This window comes from Podarcis bocagei (assembly GCF_964188305.1).
Source record: "Podarcis bocagei genome assembly, chromosome: 7".
In the NCBI taxonomy this organism is placed as follows: domain Eukaryota; kingdom Metazoa; phylum Chordata; class Lepidosauria; order Squamata; family Lacertidae; genus Podarcis; species Podarcis bocagei.
Window position 1 is genome coordinate 78,376,029 of NC_138132.1, and position 15,778 is coordinate 78,391,806.

General features: G+C 47.2%; 1 protein-coding gene across 5 annotated transcripts in view; it reads right to left on the reverse strand.

Moving 5' to 3' along the window:
- CASZ1 (castor zinc finger 1) overlaps positions 1-15,778 on the reverse strand; it is a 460,564-nt gene that overhangs the window by 112,726 nt on the left and 332,060 nt on the right. Inside the window, exon 1 of one of the 5 annotated variants that reach the window (XM_081202877.1) lies at positions 11,691-11,868. The exons of 3 other annotated variants lie outside the window; for them this stretch is intronic. In XM_081202877.1, the coding sequence (XP_081059003.1) occupies positions 11,691-11,739 (49 nt within the window). In that variant the 5' untranslated portion in view covers positions 11,740-11,868. Of the gene's footprint in view, positions 1-11,690; positions 11,869-15,778 lie in introns of those variants that run through there. One more of the 5 variants, XM_081202884.1, reaches the window with a different exon arrangement.

Sequence of the window (15,778 nt, forward strand, 5' to 3'; positions counted from 1 at the left end):
TTCCTATATTCCTGAATCACTTGTCTTTCAGCTTTAGGTCTCCAGCCATAAAATGGGGACAACATCGACCTTGCTCTCAAGGATGTGTCAAGCACTTTGCAACTGGAAACTGTTCTAAGCAACAGCACAGATTCCAGGAGGAGAGGCGCTCTGTGCTGCATCTCAAATACCTTCTTGGTCCACCTCCTGCTTTTGAGGAAGTCAGCTGTTAGCCTGCAAAAAGCTCCACCTGTGGTAAACTGCTCTGGGCCTTTCCAGGATATCAGTTTACAAAGCAATATATGCACGGTTGCCGCTCATTTGTTGCATAGGGATCTAGAGCTTAATTCAAGTCAGTGCTTCCAGTGGTGGGGATATTGCATTTCCTCAACACTCAAATCACAGGATCTGACAGAGGGAAAGTGCTGTTCCCTCTTATGGCCACCAGACATCCATTGCAAATGTTTATGGAACGTGCCCAGGATGGTGCTGTGGGTCCCTATTAGACAGCGCATGTATCATCGCCGGCAATGAGCAACACCCTACTTGTTCTATCACCAGTATTTCTTGAAACTTTGTTTAATTAAATTTCTTTAGAGGCAGACGACTTTCTTGCAGAAGTGCTATGGCGCTCCTCTTTTCTAAACAAGTAGTAAACAAGAGAGTAAAGTTTCTCCCCACTCTTTTAGAAACGGCAGGAAAAAGGCAAAGGACATCCGGAGCCTATTTAAGGACAAAGGGCACCCCGCTCCCAATGCTTTATATGATTGCTCAGTAGTGATGCCTTCAAACTCTCACACTGTGAACTGGGTGTTAAGATGCATACCTGGAAAAGATAGTAAGACCAAATGGAAATTTGCAACAGTTGGAGCAAATCTATGTTCAACAGACTCCCAACACCATTTCAAAGAAGAGAAAGAAAAGACCTGATGATGTAGCAATAAAACTGCTAGCACATTTGCAAAGCTAAGCATGGTTTCAAACTGGATGGGGAAGCACATGTTGAGATTCCTGCATTGCAGGGGGTTGGACTAGATGACCCTTGGGGTCTCTTCTGACTCTACAATTATATTAAATCTACAATACAGACAGGCCCTTTCCAACAAGATCTGGCCCAATGCAACCACACCTCTGACCACAAGAGGAGGTGGAAAGAAACCCCTGTGTGCTGGATACCTCTCTGCTCTTTCCCATGTCCACAAGATCCAAAAGCAAAAGAAAAAATGATGCATCTTTTTCGCAGGAGAGCTCACACTTTTTTCGATAACACCACTAACCTTCAGATGTCCGATGCCCCCAGAATAGTCCATTTTGATCAATGCTGCAGTTAACACAGGAAAACATGTGTGAAAACTGTACATGCACTTGGACATTTCCCTGTTGTACCCCTTTGCTGTATGCAACATTCCCAGGACTACTGAAATGAAAATGTGCACATTTCACTCACATCTGGGAATTGCTAGTGAGCAGGATTTGATAATCCAGAACATTTTTTTGCAAGAGTCTGCTTGCCTGGGCGATCACTTGAAGAAAAGCACATTTGTTTGTGTGAATCATCACTCCCCCCCCCACAAAAAAGTGGAACCCTGTGGCCAAGGCCCTTCCCTGTGGGATGGCACTGGAAGGGGTAGCTGAGTCTGGGGTGCCCTTGCACCCAGTCTCATTCCCCATGCTGTGCAGCAGCACCAAATGCTTTCTTCCCTCCACCCTCTCACTCTCACTCAAGCCTGCGAGGGCTGCTTGGCTTTTATCCTGAGCCTGAAACCGCCTCAGGATTGGAAACTCAAACCGCTTCCCAGCCTTGGGAATTCTCTCTTTCTCTCAACAGCTGACACAGCCTCTATTTGGCTCACGGTGCCAGGGCACCCATTCCAGGCCAATTCCCAAACTCTGCTGAAAACCATGCCTCTGCAGAGAGAAGAGGAAGCTTGGAAGCTTTGAACCTATCAGGACCATCACCCCAAGTCAAGGACCTTCCCAAATGGGTCATTTTCAAAACAACAACAACTGTCTACACTCCTCATTTATGACTGCTATTCATCATGACGCGTCATTTGCACTGTGGTGCGCACGGTATCAGCTGCCGGAAAACCACGTCACTGGAATCCAGCTGGGTGTGGCCTGGGACTAAGGCCTTGGCTTCCCAGTCAACATAGGACAGCAGCGACTCCCCACCTTGACTTGCTCCTTCAGGGAATTCTTAGTCCTGCTTGGCTCACATCCCAGTTTTCTTGCTGGCTGGGAGCTCTGCAGAAACTCTCTGGCTTATGTCAGGCCCAGTCCTGAATGTTTCCCTGCTGACCTACAGCCACCAAAGTCCAGGCTCCATGATGAAGTCTTGGGGGCGGGGAGGAGATTCGGCCTCGGTGCCCCAACTTTAAAGTAGGGGCCTACCTCATAAGGGTGTATAAGAAACAGAAAGATTGCTAAGCACTCTCTGGACAATGCAAGAACTGTGTAAACAGAAGCTACAACAAGAAGGCAGCATCACATACGTAATGCAAATTCCTCAGCGAGGCTTCTTAGTTCAGTTGGTTAGAGCATGAGACTCTTAATCTCAGGGTTGCGGGTTTAAGTTCCACTTTGGGTGAAAGATTCCTGCATTGCAGGGGGTCGGACTAAATGATCCTCATGGTCCATTCCAACTCTAGAATTCTGTGATTGAGGCACTGCAAATGCAAGAATTGTAGGAGCAGGGATGTCCTCGTGAAGCTCTGCAAAACCCCTGGCTTCCTTCTTAAAGTTTATGGAGATCCCCAATTAAGCGAATGGAGCTTGATGCATATCAATGCTGCCTGTGCGGCCGCAGCTTAAATAACTCAAGATTGTGCCTCGGGTCGCACCTAGCTACTTTAAGCAGCACTTCCTTGCTGTGCAAAATGTCTCCACAAGCCTAGAGGTGTCGGATCGCACCGCAGCTGCACATCAGTCCATCTTCATGTGTGTTGTCCAGCTTCTTGCTTTCAAGTCTGCCCAGCAAGTGGGTATCCATGATGTGGACACATACAGGAGCCTTACTCTCTCTTTGTGGTCCTAATCTCAGTAGGGTCTTTGCAGGATAGTGGCACCAACGGAACAGCTAATAAGTTTCCTCCTCTTTTGCTGCCCAACTGCCATGCTCCTCAGGGAAGGGTCTCCATCCTAGAAAGCCTTCAATCCTAAAAATTAATGTTACCTGTCTTTGAAAGCTCCCTCCCCCCATAACCCCCATTACTTCTCTCCAGGGAAATCAGTCTAAAAGGGGCTAATGGAACAATGTCCCTCCTTTCTTCCTCTCATTCTTTCCCCCTCTCTCTCTCTTTTTTATTAGCATTTGTGGAATTTATTCCCAAACTCTCCTAATCTTTCGTACACAACCATTTGATTTGCATAACCCAGCCCCCTCTCATAAAAACTGGCTGCTAGTTTAATTAAAAAATGTAAATTTGCTGTCATCTCGGGGCCTGGTGAATTAGGACGACATCGGCATTTTTTATTGCTGAAGACGTCCAAATTGATCCGGTCCGCAGTGAACCGGAGGGGTGCAGGCGGGCGGGGGGCATGCACGTGCCTGAGTGTTTGTGCACGGCCAAACAGGATAGCGACCTGTGGGTTCTACCTGGATAAAACCACATTTGCTGCCCCCACCCCAGACATACACTTTAGGGTTCCCGAAGTGGAAACGAGTGTGTGGATGGCTCCCTGACCACATCCTGATTGGCAGACTGCTGTGATGATGTCACCCATGGGAGCTGCCAACCTGTCTGGTGCCGTAAGATGACAGGTCTGTCCTTCCCCCTCAGTTCCACTTCTCACTGAAGAACGCCGGGATCAGTATGATTCAAACTTGGCTTCCCAGAACTGAGCTTCAATTAGGTCCTGTTCTAATAAAAGGGAAAGTGGAGCCAACCCTCAAGGGAAAATGAGAGAAAGCAACAGGGGATGGGGAGGGAAGGTGAAAAGCACCTCTCTGCTATCTCTCTCTCTATCTCTCTCCCTTCCTCTTTCTCTATTCCCGAAGTCCACGGCTGGTTTCGCAGAAGCAGCATTCAACTTCTCAGCCACTTTGGAGGAGGAACACAGAAAACACTACTCATCTGGATCCCCCAGGCAAAAACCTGTTGTCTTGACAGGAGGCTGGGTGCACTAATTTCATAAAGGGGAGTTTCTCCGCACTTCGGAAATTCGCTGGGTGTGCCACCCTTCTGCATCTCGACAGGTTGCCTTCCTGTTCCAAGGGACAAGAAAGGACCTCTATCTAAATCACAAAAACAGGAGAGGAGAGGAGCAAGATCAGCGTAGGTGGTTTCCATGTAATCCTGCCTCCTGCAGTCCACCATGGCACTTTGGGATGACGTATTTGTGTGACGGAGGAGTCTGCCTTTCTAGTCTTGAAATTAAAGTCTATCAGCTTCCCTAGATGATCTTAGTCGGTTCTAGTAAGGTCACTCATGTAATAGATTCTGATGGTGGGAAGGTGGCTAAAAAGGGGGCTGGTGGGCAATGCTGGTGGGTTGTGGTTGTTGTTTTTTTTTGGGGGGTATTATTTATTTATCTATCTATCGCGTTCCACCCAACCACCCAAAGCAATGCACAAAATGTAACAAGAACAGCAGAAAAAGACAGCTTAAAAAAAACATAGAAAGTAACAACACAGGTACATTTAAAAATGATATGAAGTAGCCACCCATGGCAGATACCCGTTCACCCAGCTGGGAAACCTTGTTGGAGCAGAAATGCCTTCAATTGCAGGTGCCTGTTGTATCTCAAAAGGGATGCAGTTCCAGAAAACAGGGGCAGCTACACCAAAAGCCCTGCTCCAAATTGCTGTGGAGCAGGCTGCCGAGATCTGCAGGAAAACTTTCCCGCAAACTGCAGGGATCTACCAGGTATATAAGAGCTAAGGTGGTCTCTCGAGCAACCTGGTCCTGAGCTGTATCATGCTTCATGCGTTAGCACCCTTCTATGTTAGTGTCAATACCTTGAACTTGGCCTGGCAGCAGAACACAGTGCAAATCCCTCAAGCGACAGGGGGTGGGGAGGGAGGGAGGGAAGGAAGGAAGGAAGGAAGGAAGGAAGGAAGGTGAAAAGCACCTCTCTGCTATCTCCCTCTCCCTCTCTCTATTCCTAAAGTCCATGGCTGGTTTCGCAGAAGTAGCATTCAACTTCTCAGCCACTGAAAATACTCCTCATCTGGATCCCCCCTACAAGAAACCAAGCCACTGCATTCTGTAAAGCCCTTTGCCTTGTCTTGCAAACACAATCTTAGACCTTTTTCTTGCTGAGCAGATTGAGGTAAGTAGAGAGCATTTCATATTTTGGCAGTGTTTCATATCTGAATTCTTTGTACACACAACTAGATCCAATCATGTTGTACTGAGCTTTCCCTGTAAAGGTGGATGAGGAGAGAACGGGAAATAAAGATAGATCATTCCAGGAATTTAATTTTTTTTAAAGCAAGAGAATGAGAATACACGTTATAAAAGCAAATTTAACATATGCTTCTTTCTTTATGACCTGGAGTAAGATTATTGCTTACTGACAGTCCCAGAAAGTCTTCTCTGAGTCCTACGCTAAGAAAATTCTTTTTAAAAATTGGTGGAACAGCACAGCACCAAACATCTCTCCAGATTTCAAAGCCCAGATTTTCAAAATGAAAATAACCAGACCCAAAACATTTTTGGTAGCACACCGCTCCACATGGTTCATAGTTTGTGACCTATATTAAAGTTTCCCTTCGTGCAGCCCAAGCATCCATGTGTTTACTCAGAAGTAAAACCAGCTGGGTTCAATGCAGAATTAGGCAAGCGTTGTATGCACACATCCTTGGGAGTAGCTCAACAGGACTTACTCTGGAGTAAAGATGCATAGGATCATAATGTTAGGGCATAATCAGTTATTTAACATCTGCCAGCTGAGGGCTATTCCGATTTAGCAGAAGCACTGCAAGGTGTGACACTGTTGTGACACCTACGCTGGTGGAACTCCCCTGGTAGGCCAGCAGAAAACACTGCCAGCAGCAGTAATGCTGACAGAAGAGGCAAAATGGAGGTAGAGTCATAGGTGGCCCATGGATTGCATGCACAGGGAAGCAGAACGTAAGAACATCCCTGCTGGATTAGATTTCCTATGGGAAGCCTACAAGCAGGTTGCGGGTGCAACACCAGCTCTCCTCACTTGATGTCTAAAGCAACTAGTATTTTGAAGCATGCTACCGCCAACAATGGAGGAGGAACACAGCCTTCACAGCTAGTAGCCACAGTGTTCCGCTTCACAAATTACTCTAATCTTTCAAAGCCCTCCAAGTCGCTAACCATCACACGGCATCCTATACAATTTCAATTGAGGAACAACACAACCTTCTCTTACATGTTGTGCGTGCTTGAAAATTCACAAGGGGTAACTCTGACAGTGACGGGACACTTTGTGCAAAACAGCCTGGCCCCACAACACACATGGGAAGTTGAGGGCACATTGCTAGCCGCTCTCTGGTTAGAAACCCAAGGTGGCCCTCACTTTCGGACTACAGACACACCTTGTGCCCAGCGCCCTCAACTTTCCTTCAACAACTGAGCACACCAGGACAGAGCAGCCTGAGCTGATCAGCAAGGGAAGGGGGCAGCCATGCTATAAAGTGCGACTGTTCCAAACGCCTTGCAAGCCCTTCTGACAATTTTTGTGTCTCGCCTGAACTGAAGTGCTCTAAAGCATAAAGGAAGGGGATTAGTTTTCCCCAGCCCAAGAGCCAGCTTTCCCATTGAGGAGCCTCCCAGGGGCCACATGCCAGTTGTGGGTGGGGCCAAAGTCAATACCAACCAGGCAAAGGCAGATGATGATGATGATGATGATGATGATGATGATGATAATAATAATAATAATAATAATAATAATAATAATAATAATAATAATAATAATTTATTATTTATACCCTGCCCATCTGGCTGGGTTTCCCCAGCCACTCCGAGCGGCTTCCAACAAAACACTAAAATACAACAATGTATTAAACATTAAAAGCTTCCCTAAACAGGGCTGCCTTTAGAAGACTTCTAAAAGTTTGGTAGTTGTTCTCTTTGACATCTGGTGGGAGGGCGTTCCACAGGGAGGGCGCCACTACCAAGAAGGCCCTCTGCCTGGTTCCCTGTAACTTGGCTTCTTGCAGTGAGGGAACCTCCAGAAGGCCCTCGGCGCTGGACCTCAGTGTCTGGGCAGAACGATGAGGAGGGCACAAAACAGAGCCAGTGAGGGGTGTGGCCAAGGGGAAAGAGTGTGTGGCCTGAGGAGAGGCCTAGGCCTAGCGAGAGTCCTGGGGGTCACAAAGAGAATCCTAAAGGGTTGCATTCTGCCCCAAGGCCTGGGATTACCCACCTCTGCTCTAGCATTCTTGCTCTCCAACAGCGGGGTCCTCTGCCACTGATTTGGCATTTTGCAGTTCTTTATTTCCCCCCTCCCCTTCTAGGTTGAGCATGCATTGGATGCCACAGCCAACCTGCCAGCTTAATCGGTGACATATCTTAATATAAACACCTGGCTTGTCCCCTAGGGGAGATTCTCACTCTCCACAGGTGATCAGACAGCCAGTCTTACAGCATCTGGCAACACTTCCCCAAAGTCTCCCAAATATTAGCAAGAGAGAGATGACCATCAGTTGTGAACCAATTCCTCCTGGAATGAATGATTCCAAAAAAGAACAGGCTCTCAGAAAGAGCTGCATATTCTCCATGTGGGCAGAGAGGGAGTGTGTATAACAACAGCTTGCCAATGCTGAATTCTGCATTCAAGAAGATGAATTCTGCAAAGAAGGAATTCTGTAGCTTGTGTAAGTTCAACAAATGCGTTTATTTTGCATAATTTATGTGAGGCACTGAAGCCCCAAATCCTGACCAACAGAAACCTTACATGAGCCCACCTGAGGCTTTTGAGATGCCAACAAGAACTGCACACAGCGGGGGTGATGGCTTCTTCACCATCGTTAGGGCCTGGAAATTTGTCTTGCTTTTGAATGAAAGTTGAATTCTGCACAAAAATGATGACATTAATTGTGGGAAAAACCTCAAGTGACCACCACCCAAAGGAAATGGTGGCGCTTTTATTTGAAAACTTTATCTGGGCACTGTGCATTGGTATGAACGTTATTTCATTATCAGCATCATCACCCCACATTTTATTATTATTACTAATTTATTGCCTGCCATTCACCCCAATGACCCAACAGAAAATGAACTTCCATGCAGAGTAAAAAAGTAAAGTTGGGTCCGTAGAAAGTGTGTGAAATTGCACCTCTGCAGAAGCACCCAAACTTTTGGCCGCCATGATAGTGTAGTGCAGGGACCAACCATCCTTCCGATTCTGCCACTCCTGCCTGGCACCTTTTCAGGTATGACTAAAAGGGTACCGAGAGAGCTTGTATTGTGATGACTCGAGGAGCTTGGCAGAGGCCCCTCAAAGAGAGATAAAGCCCTTGACCTCAGAACACAATAAATGGGCTCACCCACATGCAGACTGCAGTCTTCCAGGCCCTAATCTCCAGGGTTTACCCAACATCTTGGGCCTTCTTGCGCAAGTATGTTTCTACTGGGGGCCCCCACATGTGTGCTGCCACTCACTCCCACCACAGTCTAGAAGCTTGACTAGCCACAGCTCAGCAGTAAAACATCTTCTTTGTATGCAGAAAGTCCTTGGTTCAATCCCCATTATCTCCAGGTACGGCAAGGAGAAGCACTTCCCTGAGACCCTGGGGAGGTGCTGCCAGTCAGTGTAGACAGTACTGATCTGGATGCACCAATGGTCTGTCTCAGTGTGAGGCAGAGTCCTATGTTCCCATGTCTCAAGGGAAGGGCCACAATACAGGGGTAGGTAGCACACCTGCTTTGCTTGCAGAAGGTCCCTAGTTCATTCTCCAGTATCTCCAGGGAGAGACTGCCTGTCTGAAAACTCGGGATTGCTGCTGCCTGTCAGCACATACGGTGTAGAGCTAAATGGTCTGACTCAGGACTCCATTTTTTCCTTCTGAGCTCATCGTTAGGTGCCAGAGGGCGATTGCCACAGCAACAGAGAGTCCTATTGGCCCCATTCCATCAGGGAGAACTTACTGGATGGAAGGCTATAGCTCCCGCCAGCAGGGGGTGCCAATTTCCCAAAGAGGGGGACGAGGCCTTGGATGCAGAACTAGGGAGGTTGCAAAACATGGCACCACGTCATCCCAACCCTCAATAATTACTCCCACCCCACCCCCCAATACCTTGAAACTGCAGGGAAAAGTCACTTTTCTACCCCTTAAGATTAAAATGTCCAACCTCGTAGGAAAAACAACAGTAGCAAAAAAAGGGAAAGGGAGGGGAGGGGATTTTTTTTTGTTTTAATGACCCGTCTCTCAGCCACATCCTGAACAAGAACATATCAAGCCTAATAAAGAACAAACGCACACCCAAGAACCAAATATTTCAAAACAATGCAGACTGAACACTTCCTGGTGCTTTTATCTCCTGGTATGATGAACCAATATATAATAATAAAAATAATAAATTAAAGACCATAAAGGAACACACATCAACACACGCACTTTCATTCTTTTCCACCAAAATAACAGGTGCAAAGTGGAGGCCAGTCAATCATCAACCATTTTATTACAATCTTATGCCTTATGAAATAAATGCTGCAGTAATTATCTCAAACATGTCGGATCAACAAGCACAGGATGGTTTGGTGTATGGATAACTGCAGTTACTAGTTTTTAACTCTGTGTGTGTGTCAGGAAGGGGGGCGGGTTCATAATAAAACTGAGACGACACTTAATGCAGTTTAGTTACTCCACAACATGCTTTAGCTTCCCATTCCTGCTCACAAGAGAGGTTAAAGAGCGGTAAGAATGTGAAACTCGCCCCATGCCCACGACTCTATGATAGGCCACAAAGTGTGAAGTAGCAGGGTGAGCAGCAGCGAGCATAACAGAAGGGGGGGGGTGTCATTTATGCAGTGTAAAAAGAGCACTATTTTTGAATGGCACAAATTCAGTCTCAGGCAGAGGATGGGCTGGAAAACTGGGCCCTGAGAAATTCCTTTTTGCTGACCTATCGCAGAAAGCAATCCCCAAACACCTAGTGAGTTTCCCAAAACTCTCCAAACACAAGCATGTCCAAAGAACGACACCAAAATCGCACGTTGGAGTGATACTAGGCTGTGATTTCTCAGGCCTAAATTATTTCCTTCAAAGTCAACCCCTTGATGGAGTCAGATGCCAGGCCATGGATTCCACACTCCGACCCGCCAATCGCCATAAACTGCCCCCCCCCCCGAATAGGCCATGGGAACCTCCAACGGCCACAAACCTCTGCTGTGGCCTGTGCAACCCTGCCCTGGTGTGACCATTATGTGTCCCAGAAACAAAAGTGGGGAGGGGGAGCAGCAGAACACACGGGACACCCCCTATAAATCTCCCGCGGAAAGGGCGAAAACAATCCAGCCAAGGTGCAAGGAGGAGAAGAAGAGGGGGGAAAGCTCATTAAATGTAATAAGCAGTCTCCTCATCCGTCACCAGCTTGTCCCAAATAAATTAAAATTCCTTTTCATTTAGACAGCACGCCGGGAACCTGACAGGCAACCTTTTACGGACAGGATGAGGTGCAAGGGGGCGGGGAGCTTAGAAAAAGAGGGGGAGAATAATTAAAGGGAGAGAGGGAGAAAAATAATATTTGAGGAGGAAAAGAGAAAAAAAATGCACCATCATAATAAAATCTACATAAACTTCCTCTTTTTTTCCCCTATGCTCCCCCACAACCACCGCTTCCAATACCCCGGGCCTCACACAACACCATGCTCTCATTAACAACAACACAAACAGATCCCAGATCTGATATCCGCTAAGGGAGAGGAGAGAGACCTTCCGAGGGGCAAAAATCCTTCTTTTTAGCCTCCTTGAGAAAACTATAAACCTGGTGTGGAGCGGGGAGGGGGGGAAGAGAAGAGGAGGAAGGAAACAACTTCCGTAAAGAACCGAAAGAAAAGTGAAACAGTATTTGTACCTTTGCACCTGACAGCAAAGCCCCCCCACACCACCGAAAAAAGAAAAACAAGTGCTATCCATCCCCCTTGCCCTCTCTCTGCAACATTCTGGCAGATCTTTTAAAAACCTTTTGAAAGTTGACATATGTAAGCGCTTGTCGCCTCCGAGTGACAAGCCGCTCATCACTCTTGTCAAACAACTCTCCATCCCCCAGCACACCCCAACACACACACACACACACACACACACACACACACACACGCACCAGACATTTTCAACTTGGGCTTCCCCACAAGAAACACAACTGAAAAGTTTTCTTAAAAAGAAGTGAGGAGCTAAGAGGTTTGTGTCTTTTTCCTTTCTTTTTTAAAGAAGAAACTACCCAACTCACACACCCAGCAACCTTGAAGCCGAGAGTGAAACATGAAACCGATCAGCTGCGCTCGCTAGTTTTATTAAACTAAAAGAGAAACTATTTATAGACAAGCCGAGCGTGGTCGGTCCGTCCACGGCGGACGGACACGCTCACAGTTAAAAAGAAGGGGGAAAAGGAGAGAGAGACATAAGGAGGAATAAGAAGACAATGAGAAATGAAGAGGATAAAAGGTCAAAGGTTGCCACCCTGCCCCCCGCCGGCACACACTTTCCCCTTTTTTGGTACAAAGTAGGAGAGACGGGGAAATAAAAAGGAATGAACAGACTAGGGGGGAAAGCACAATTGTGCCTTACTTACCATAGTCGGAGAGACGAAAGCCGAATTCACTTAAATAATCAACTTTCATAATACTTAATTAATACCTAATTGCAACTGATTGCTCCCCGAATAACAAGTTGGTTCAAAATACTGATGTCATTGCTGCTGACGGTCCTCCCTGGGAATCCACTTGGGCACCAGCTCAGTTCAGTGGCGGAGAGTAGGAAGGGGGAGCGGTCTGGTGTCAGAAGTGATGGTGATTGGCAGGAGAGCCCTGGCCCCGTGGCCACGCCCCTCACCCACCCCCTCCGCTCACCCGACCTCCCCTCCTACTGGCTGGAGGGCAGGTGAAAGAGAGCAGGGGAGGGAGACGGCTCAGTCCCTGCCTGGTTGCCTTTGAGGAAGGAGGATGCTCTCTGGGAGAGAGAGGGAAGCCAGCTAGCTCAGAGACAGCCAGCCAGCCAGCCAGTTGTGCTTCAAGAAGGGAGGGGGGGTAACGAAAGGGAAAGGAACACTCTCAACACTTTCAGCACACACACACATTTCCCAAGCCTATTAGGGTTGCTTCCCAGGGGCTGCCTATATTACTCTGGGTGCTTTATTCTTGTCCAGGAAAAGAAAGGAGAAAGGAGGTGGTGGGATTCGGTATATTAAAACTGGACTTTTTTGAGAAAGGAAAAAAGAGGGGTAGTGGTGGCAGGAAGCAGGCAGGCTGCTCAAGTTATCCCAAGCATCTCGAATTTAGAACTTGTTCCCACTTATATCATGACCCATTTGCTCCCCCCGTCCTGTGCCTGCTGCACACTGGACTCTCTGGCTGCGCATTTCTGAAGGAACGTGTTCCTGTGGATTTCTGAGGTTTTGAATTCATGTTCAGAACTTTGCATATTGCATATAGTTTTAAGCCACTTTGAGACCCGGGTGGCAAAAACCAGGATATACATTTATAAAATATAATGATGGCGGCAATGAAGCAAACTTTTCACTTAAGAAACACGTCCTGCCATTTTTTTATTTTTCCAGAGGCTGGGTGCTCTCCCCCTTCTAGTAAAAACAAGCCCTGCTACAAGGCCAGATTCCATCCATTCCTCCAGCCTTGCACACAAGCCCACCAGAGTTTCACCAGCTTGCTCACCATCCAGCGCCAATTTGCGACTTCAAAAAAAGAGAGGGGGAAAAGTTTTTATAAAGTTTCTCTGGCTGGTGGCCTGTAGGTTGATTCTTACTCACCACAGGCAACCAGCCAAATGGCACATTAAAACACATTCAGCGCTCACTTAGATAGTTTGTGGGAAAATACCTTTTGGATTACACCTTTCAGAGTCACGCTTTCAACCACCTCCCCCCCAACCCTCCCCCCCCTACCCATATCACCTAATTCAATATCGTCAGGATCTGCACCTTCTAGTTACAGATAACTGTTCCCCGTCACAACAGAAGACTTACAGTATTCCCGAATCTTAAGGACTTAAGAAAAGCCCTGCTTGATCAGACTAGGAGACTCTCTAGTCCAAGAGTTTGTTCCCTTCACTGGCCAGCCATAGCCTTCAGAGAGCTGCTAAACAGGCCTTGAAGGAAACAGCCTTTCCCTGCTCTTGCTCTCCAGGAATTGCTATTCAGCAGGTACACTGCTGCTGAGAGTGGAGTCTCCATTTAGCTTACTGGCTGCTGAAAGACCTCTCCACAAATAAACTCCCTCCAAAAGCACCATGATGAATTATTTCCAAATATGGACTGGGGGCCAGTTAGCACCATCTACCACCTCAGTGTTACCAGACATTGTTTTCCCCACACTGCAGAGGCCTTGGACTATCCTATCCTATTCTTACTTTTATTTCCTCCAAGGAGCTCAAGAAGGCATACATGCTACTCTCCCTGATTTATTTTCACAACCACCCTGCAAGGTAGGTTAGGCTGAGAGACAGGGGGCTATATTCAGTGCTAGAGGAGACCCACTAAACTTAATGGGCATAGCTAATGTTAGTTCATTAATTTCAATGGGTCTACTCTGCATAGGATTTGGCTGGGTACCACATAGCGGCTGGCCAAAAGGTATATCCAGTGAGCGTTGCAGCTGAGTGGGGATTTGAACTCTGGTCTCCCAGGTCTTAACCCAACACACACCCTGCTCTGGCCTAAGCAGGGGGAAAGAGGCCCCACCCAAAGAGGTTGGCTCCAGATGCACGTCCGTGTAAACAAGGGAAGAATTAAGCTCTGGCGCACAGGCACAGCGAGTAAACACGAACTAATGGATCTTGAACATTGCATTTATTAAAGGATCACTCAACAGGAGATTTTTTAATTTTTATTCTGTTTCAGAAAGTACTCTCAAGCTTGTGAGGTGTTTTGCAGGAAAAGGGGGATGTTTTCCACCTCTCTTCTTTGTAGGAGAGAGGAGGAAGAGTTTCAGCTTTTCTTGCAGTTATGCAAAAATGTGCCCTTATTCCTCCTCCACCACCCAATACGCAAATGGCAGCTGGTGCTCTTGCACAGGCAAACCTCCTAAAGGTATCTCAAGCTACTCTGTTGCCAACAATGGGGAGTCAAGTCCTGGTTGGCCTGACTCTCACAGGAAATTGCTGGGTAAACATGGCCGTGTTCCAGAACTGTTGTGTTCAGAAACTGTCAGAAAGACATGAGAATAGCTCCGCTGGATCAGGCCAGGGGCCTGTCTATTCCAGTATCCTGTACCCAGTAATGGGCAGCCAGGATAGCCCACAAAATATCTACCGTTTGATCTGTGTCCAATAATCAAAACGTGCACTTGTTCTGTTCTTAGCTCTCATGACTAATAACCACTGATGCACCTACTTCCCTCCCCCCTTCCCACACATTCCTCTAAGCTCTTTTGATAACTACCTCTGCTCCTGAGCACCACAACAACATCCTGTGGCCGTGAATTCCACAGGTCAATTACATATTGCCTGAAGAATGTCCTTCCTCCAGCCCATACTGGGTGCACGACCAATAGGTTTTGCCTGATAACCTGTAGCCTATGCATCAGTGAACAAACCTCTATCGTGTGTCCTCCCGCCTTAAATACCCACTTCTTACTAATCTCCCATGGATTTAAATCAATAGGGTGAAGGGTTGGGCACAGAGTACATCCTGTGACTCTTGAACAGGACTTGGTCAGGTCACCTGGGCAGCAACGCCATGTTTGAGTGAGTGCAGGCTTTGGAACAACACCCTTACTGCTCTGGAGTGAGAGAAGAAAAGAAAAGCCAGGCACCCCGAAAAGACCCATTGAATTTAATGGACCTAATTTAGGCTCCATTTGCAGAGTGGCAGGGGCAACCCAATCAGATGGGCGGGGTACAAATAATAAATCATCATTATTATTACTATACACATAAAGCAGTACCATACAACTTTTAACACTCATGGCTTCCCTCTGCCAAAGAACTCTGGGAACTGTAGTTCGGGAAGGCCCTGAAAGTTGCTAGGAGGTTCCTATTGTCCTTACAGAGCTATAGTTCCCAGAGCTCCTTGGGAAGAAAGATTGCCTGTTAAACTGTTAAACCACTCTGTGAACTGCAGCTCTGTGAGAGGGAATAGGGGTCTCCTAAGAACTCTCAGCACCTTTCACAAACTACAGTTCCCAGGATTCTTTGGGGGAAGCTGTGACTGGTTGACGTGCTATGGTGCTGCTTTAAATGTAGACTGCAGATGGGCCCAACACAATTCAGGACGGCCACACTCCCACATGTTTCCCAGGCAAGCCAAACCAGTTAGCCATGAGGAGACCGCAGGCGTCAGGATAAAAACAGGCCTGATCAGCCAATAACACCTGATGACTTCAGAGAGCGAGCCAAAGAGTGTCTGGTGTTCAAACAACTCCCTTATCAATCACAACTGCGACTTCATTCATTGGCTAAAACACTGACAGACAGAAGCAGCTACAGTGGTACCTCAGGTTAAGTACTTAATTCATTCCGGAGGTCCGTACTTAACCTGAAACTGTTCTTAACCTGAAGCACCACTTTAGCTAATGGGGCCCCCTGCTGCTGCCGTGCCGCCGGAGCCCGATTTCTGTTCTTATCCTGAAGCAAAGTTCTTAACCTGAAGCACTATTTCTGGGTTAGCGGAGTCTGTAACCTGAAGCGTATGTAACCTGAAGCGAATGT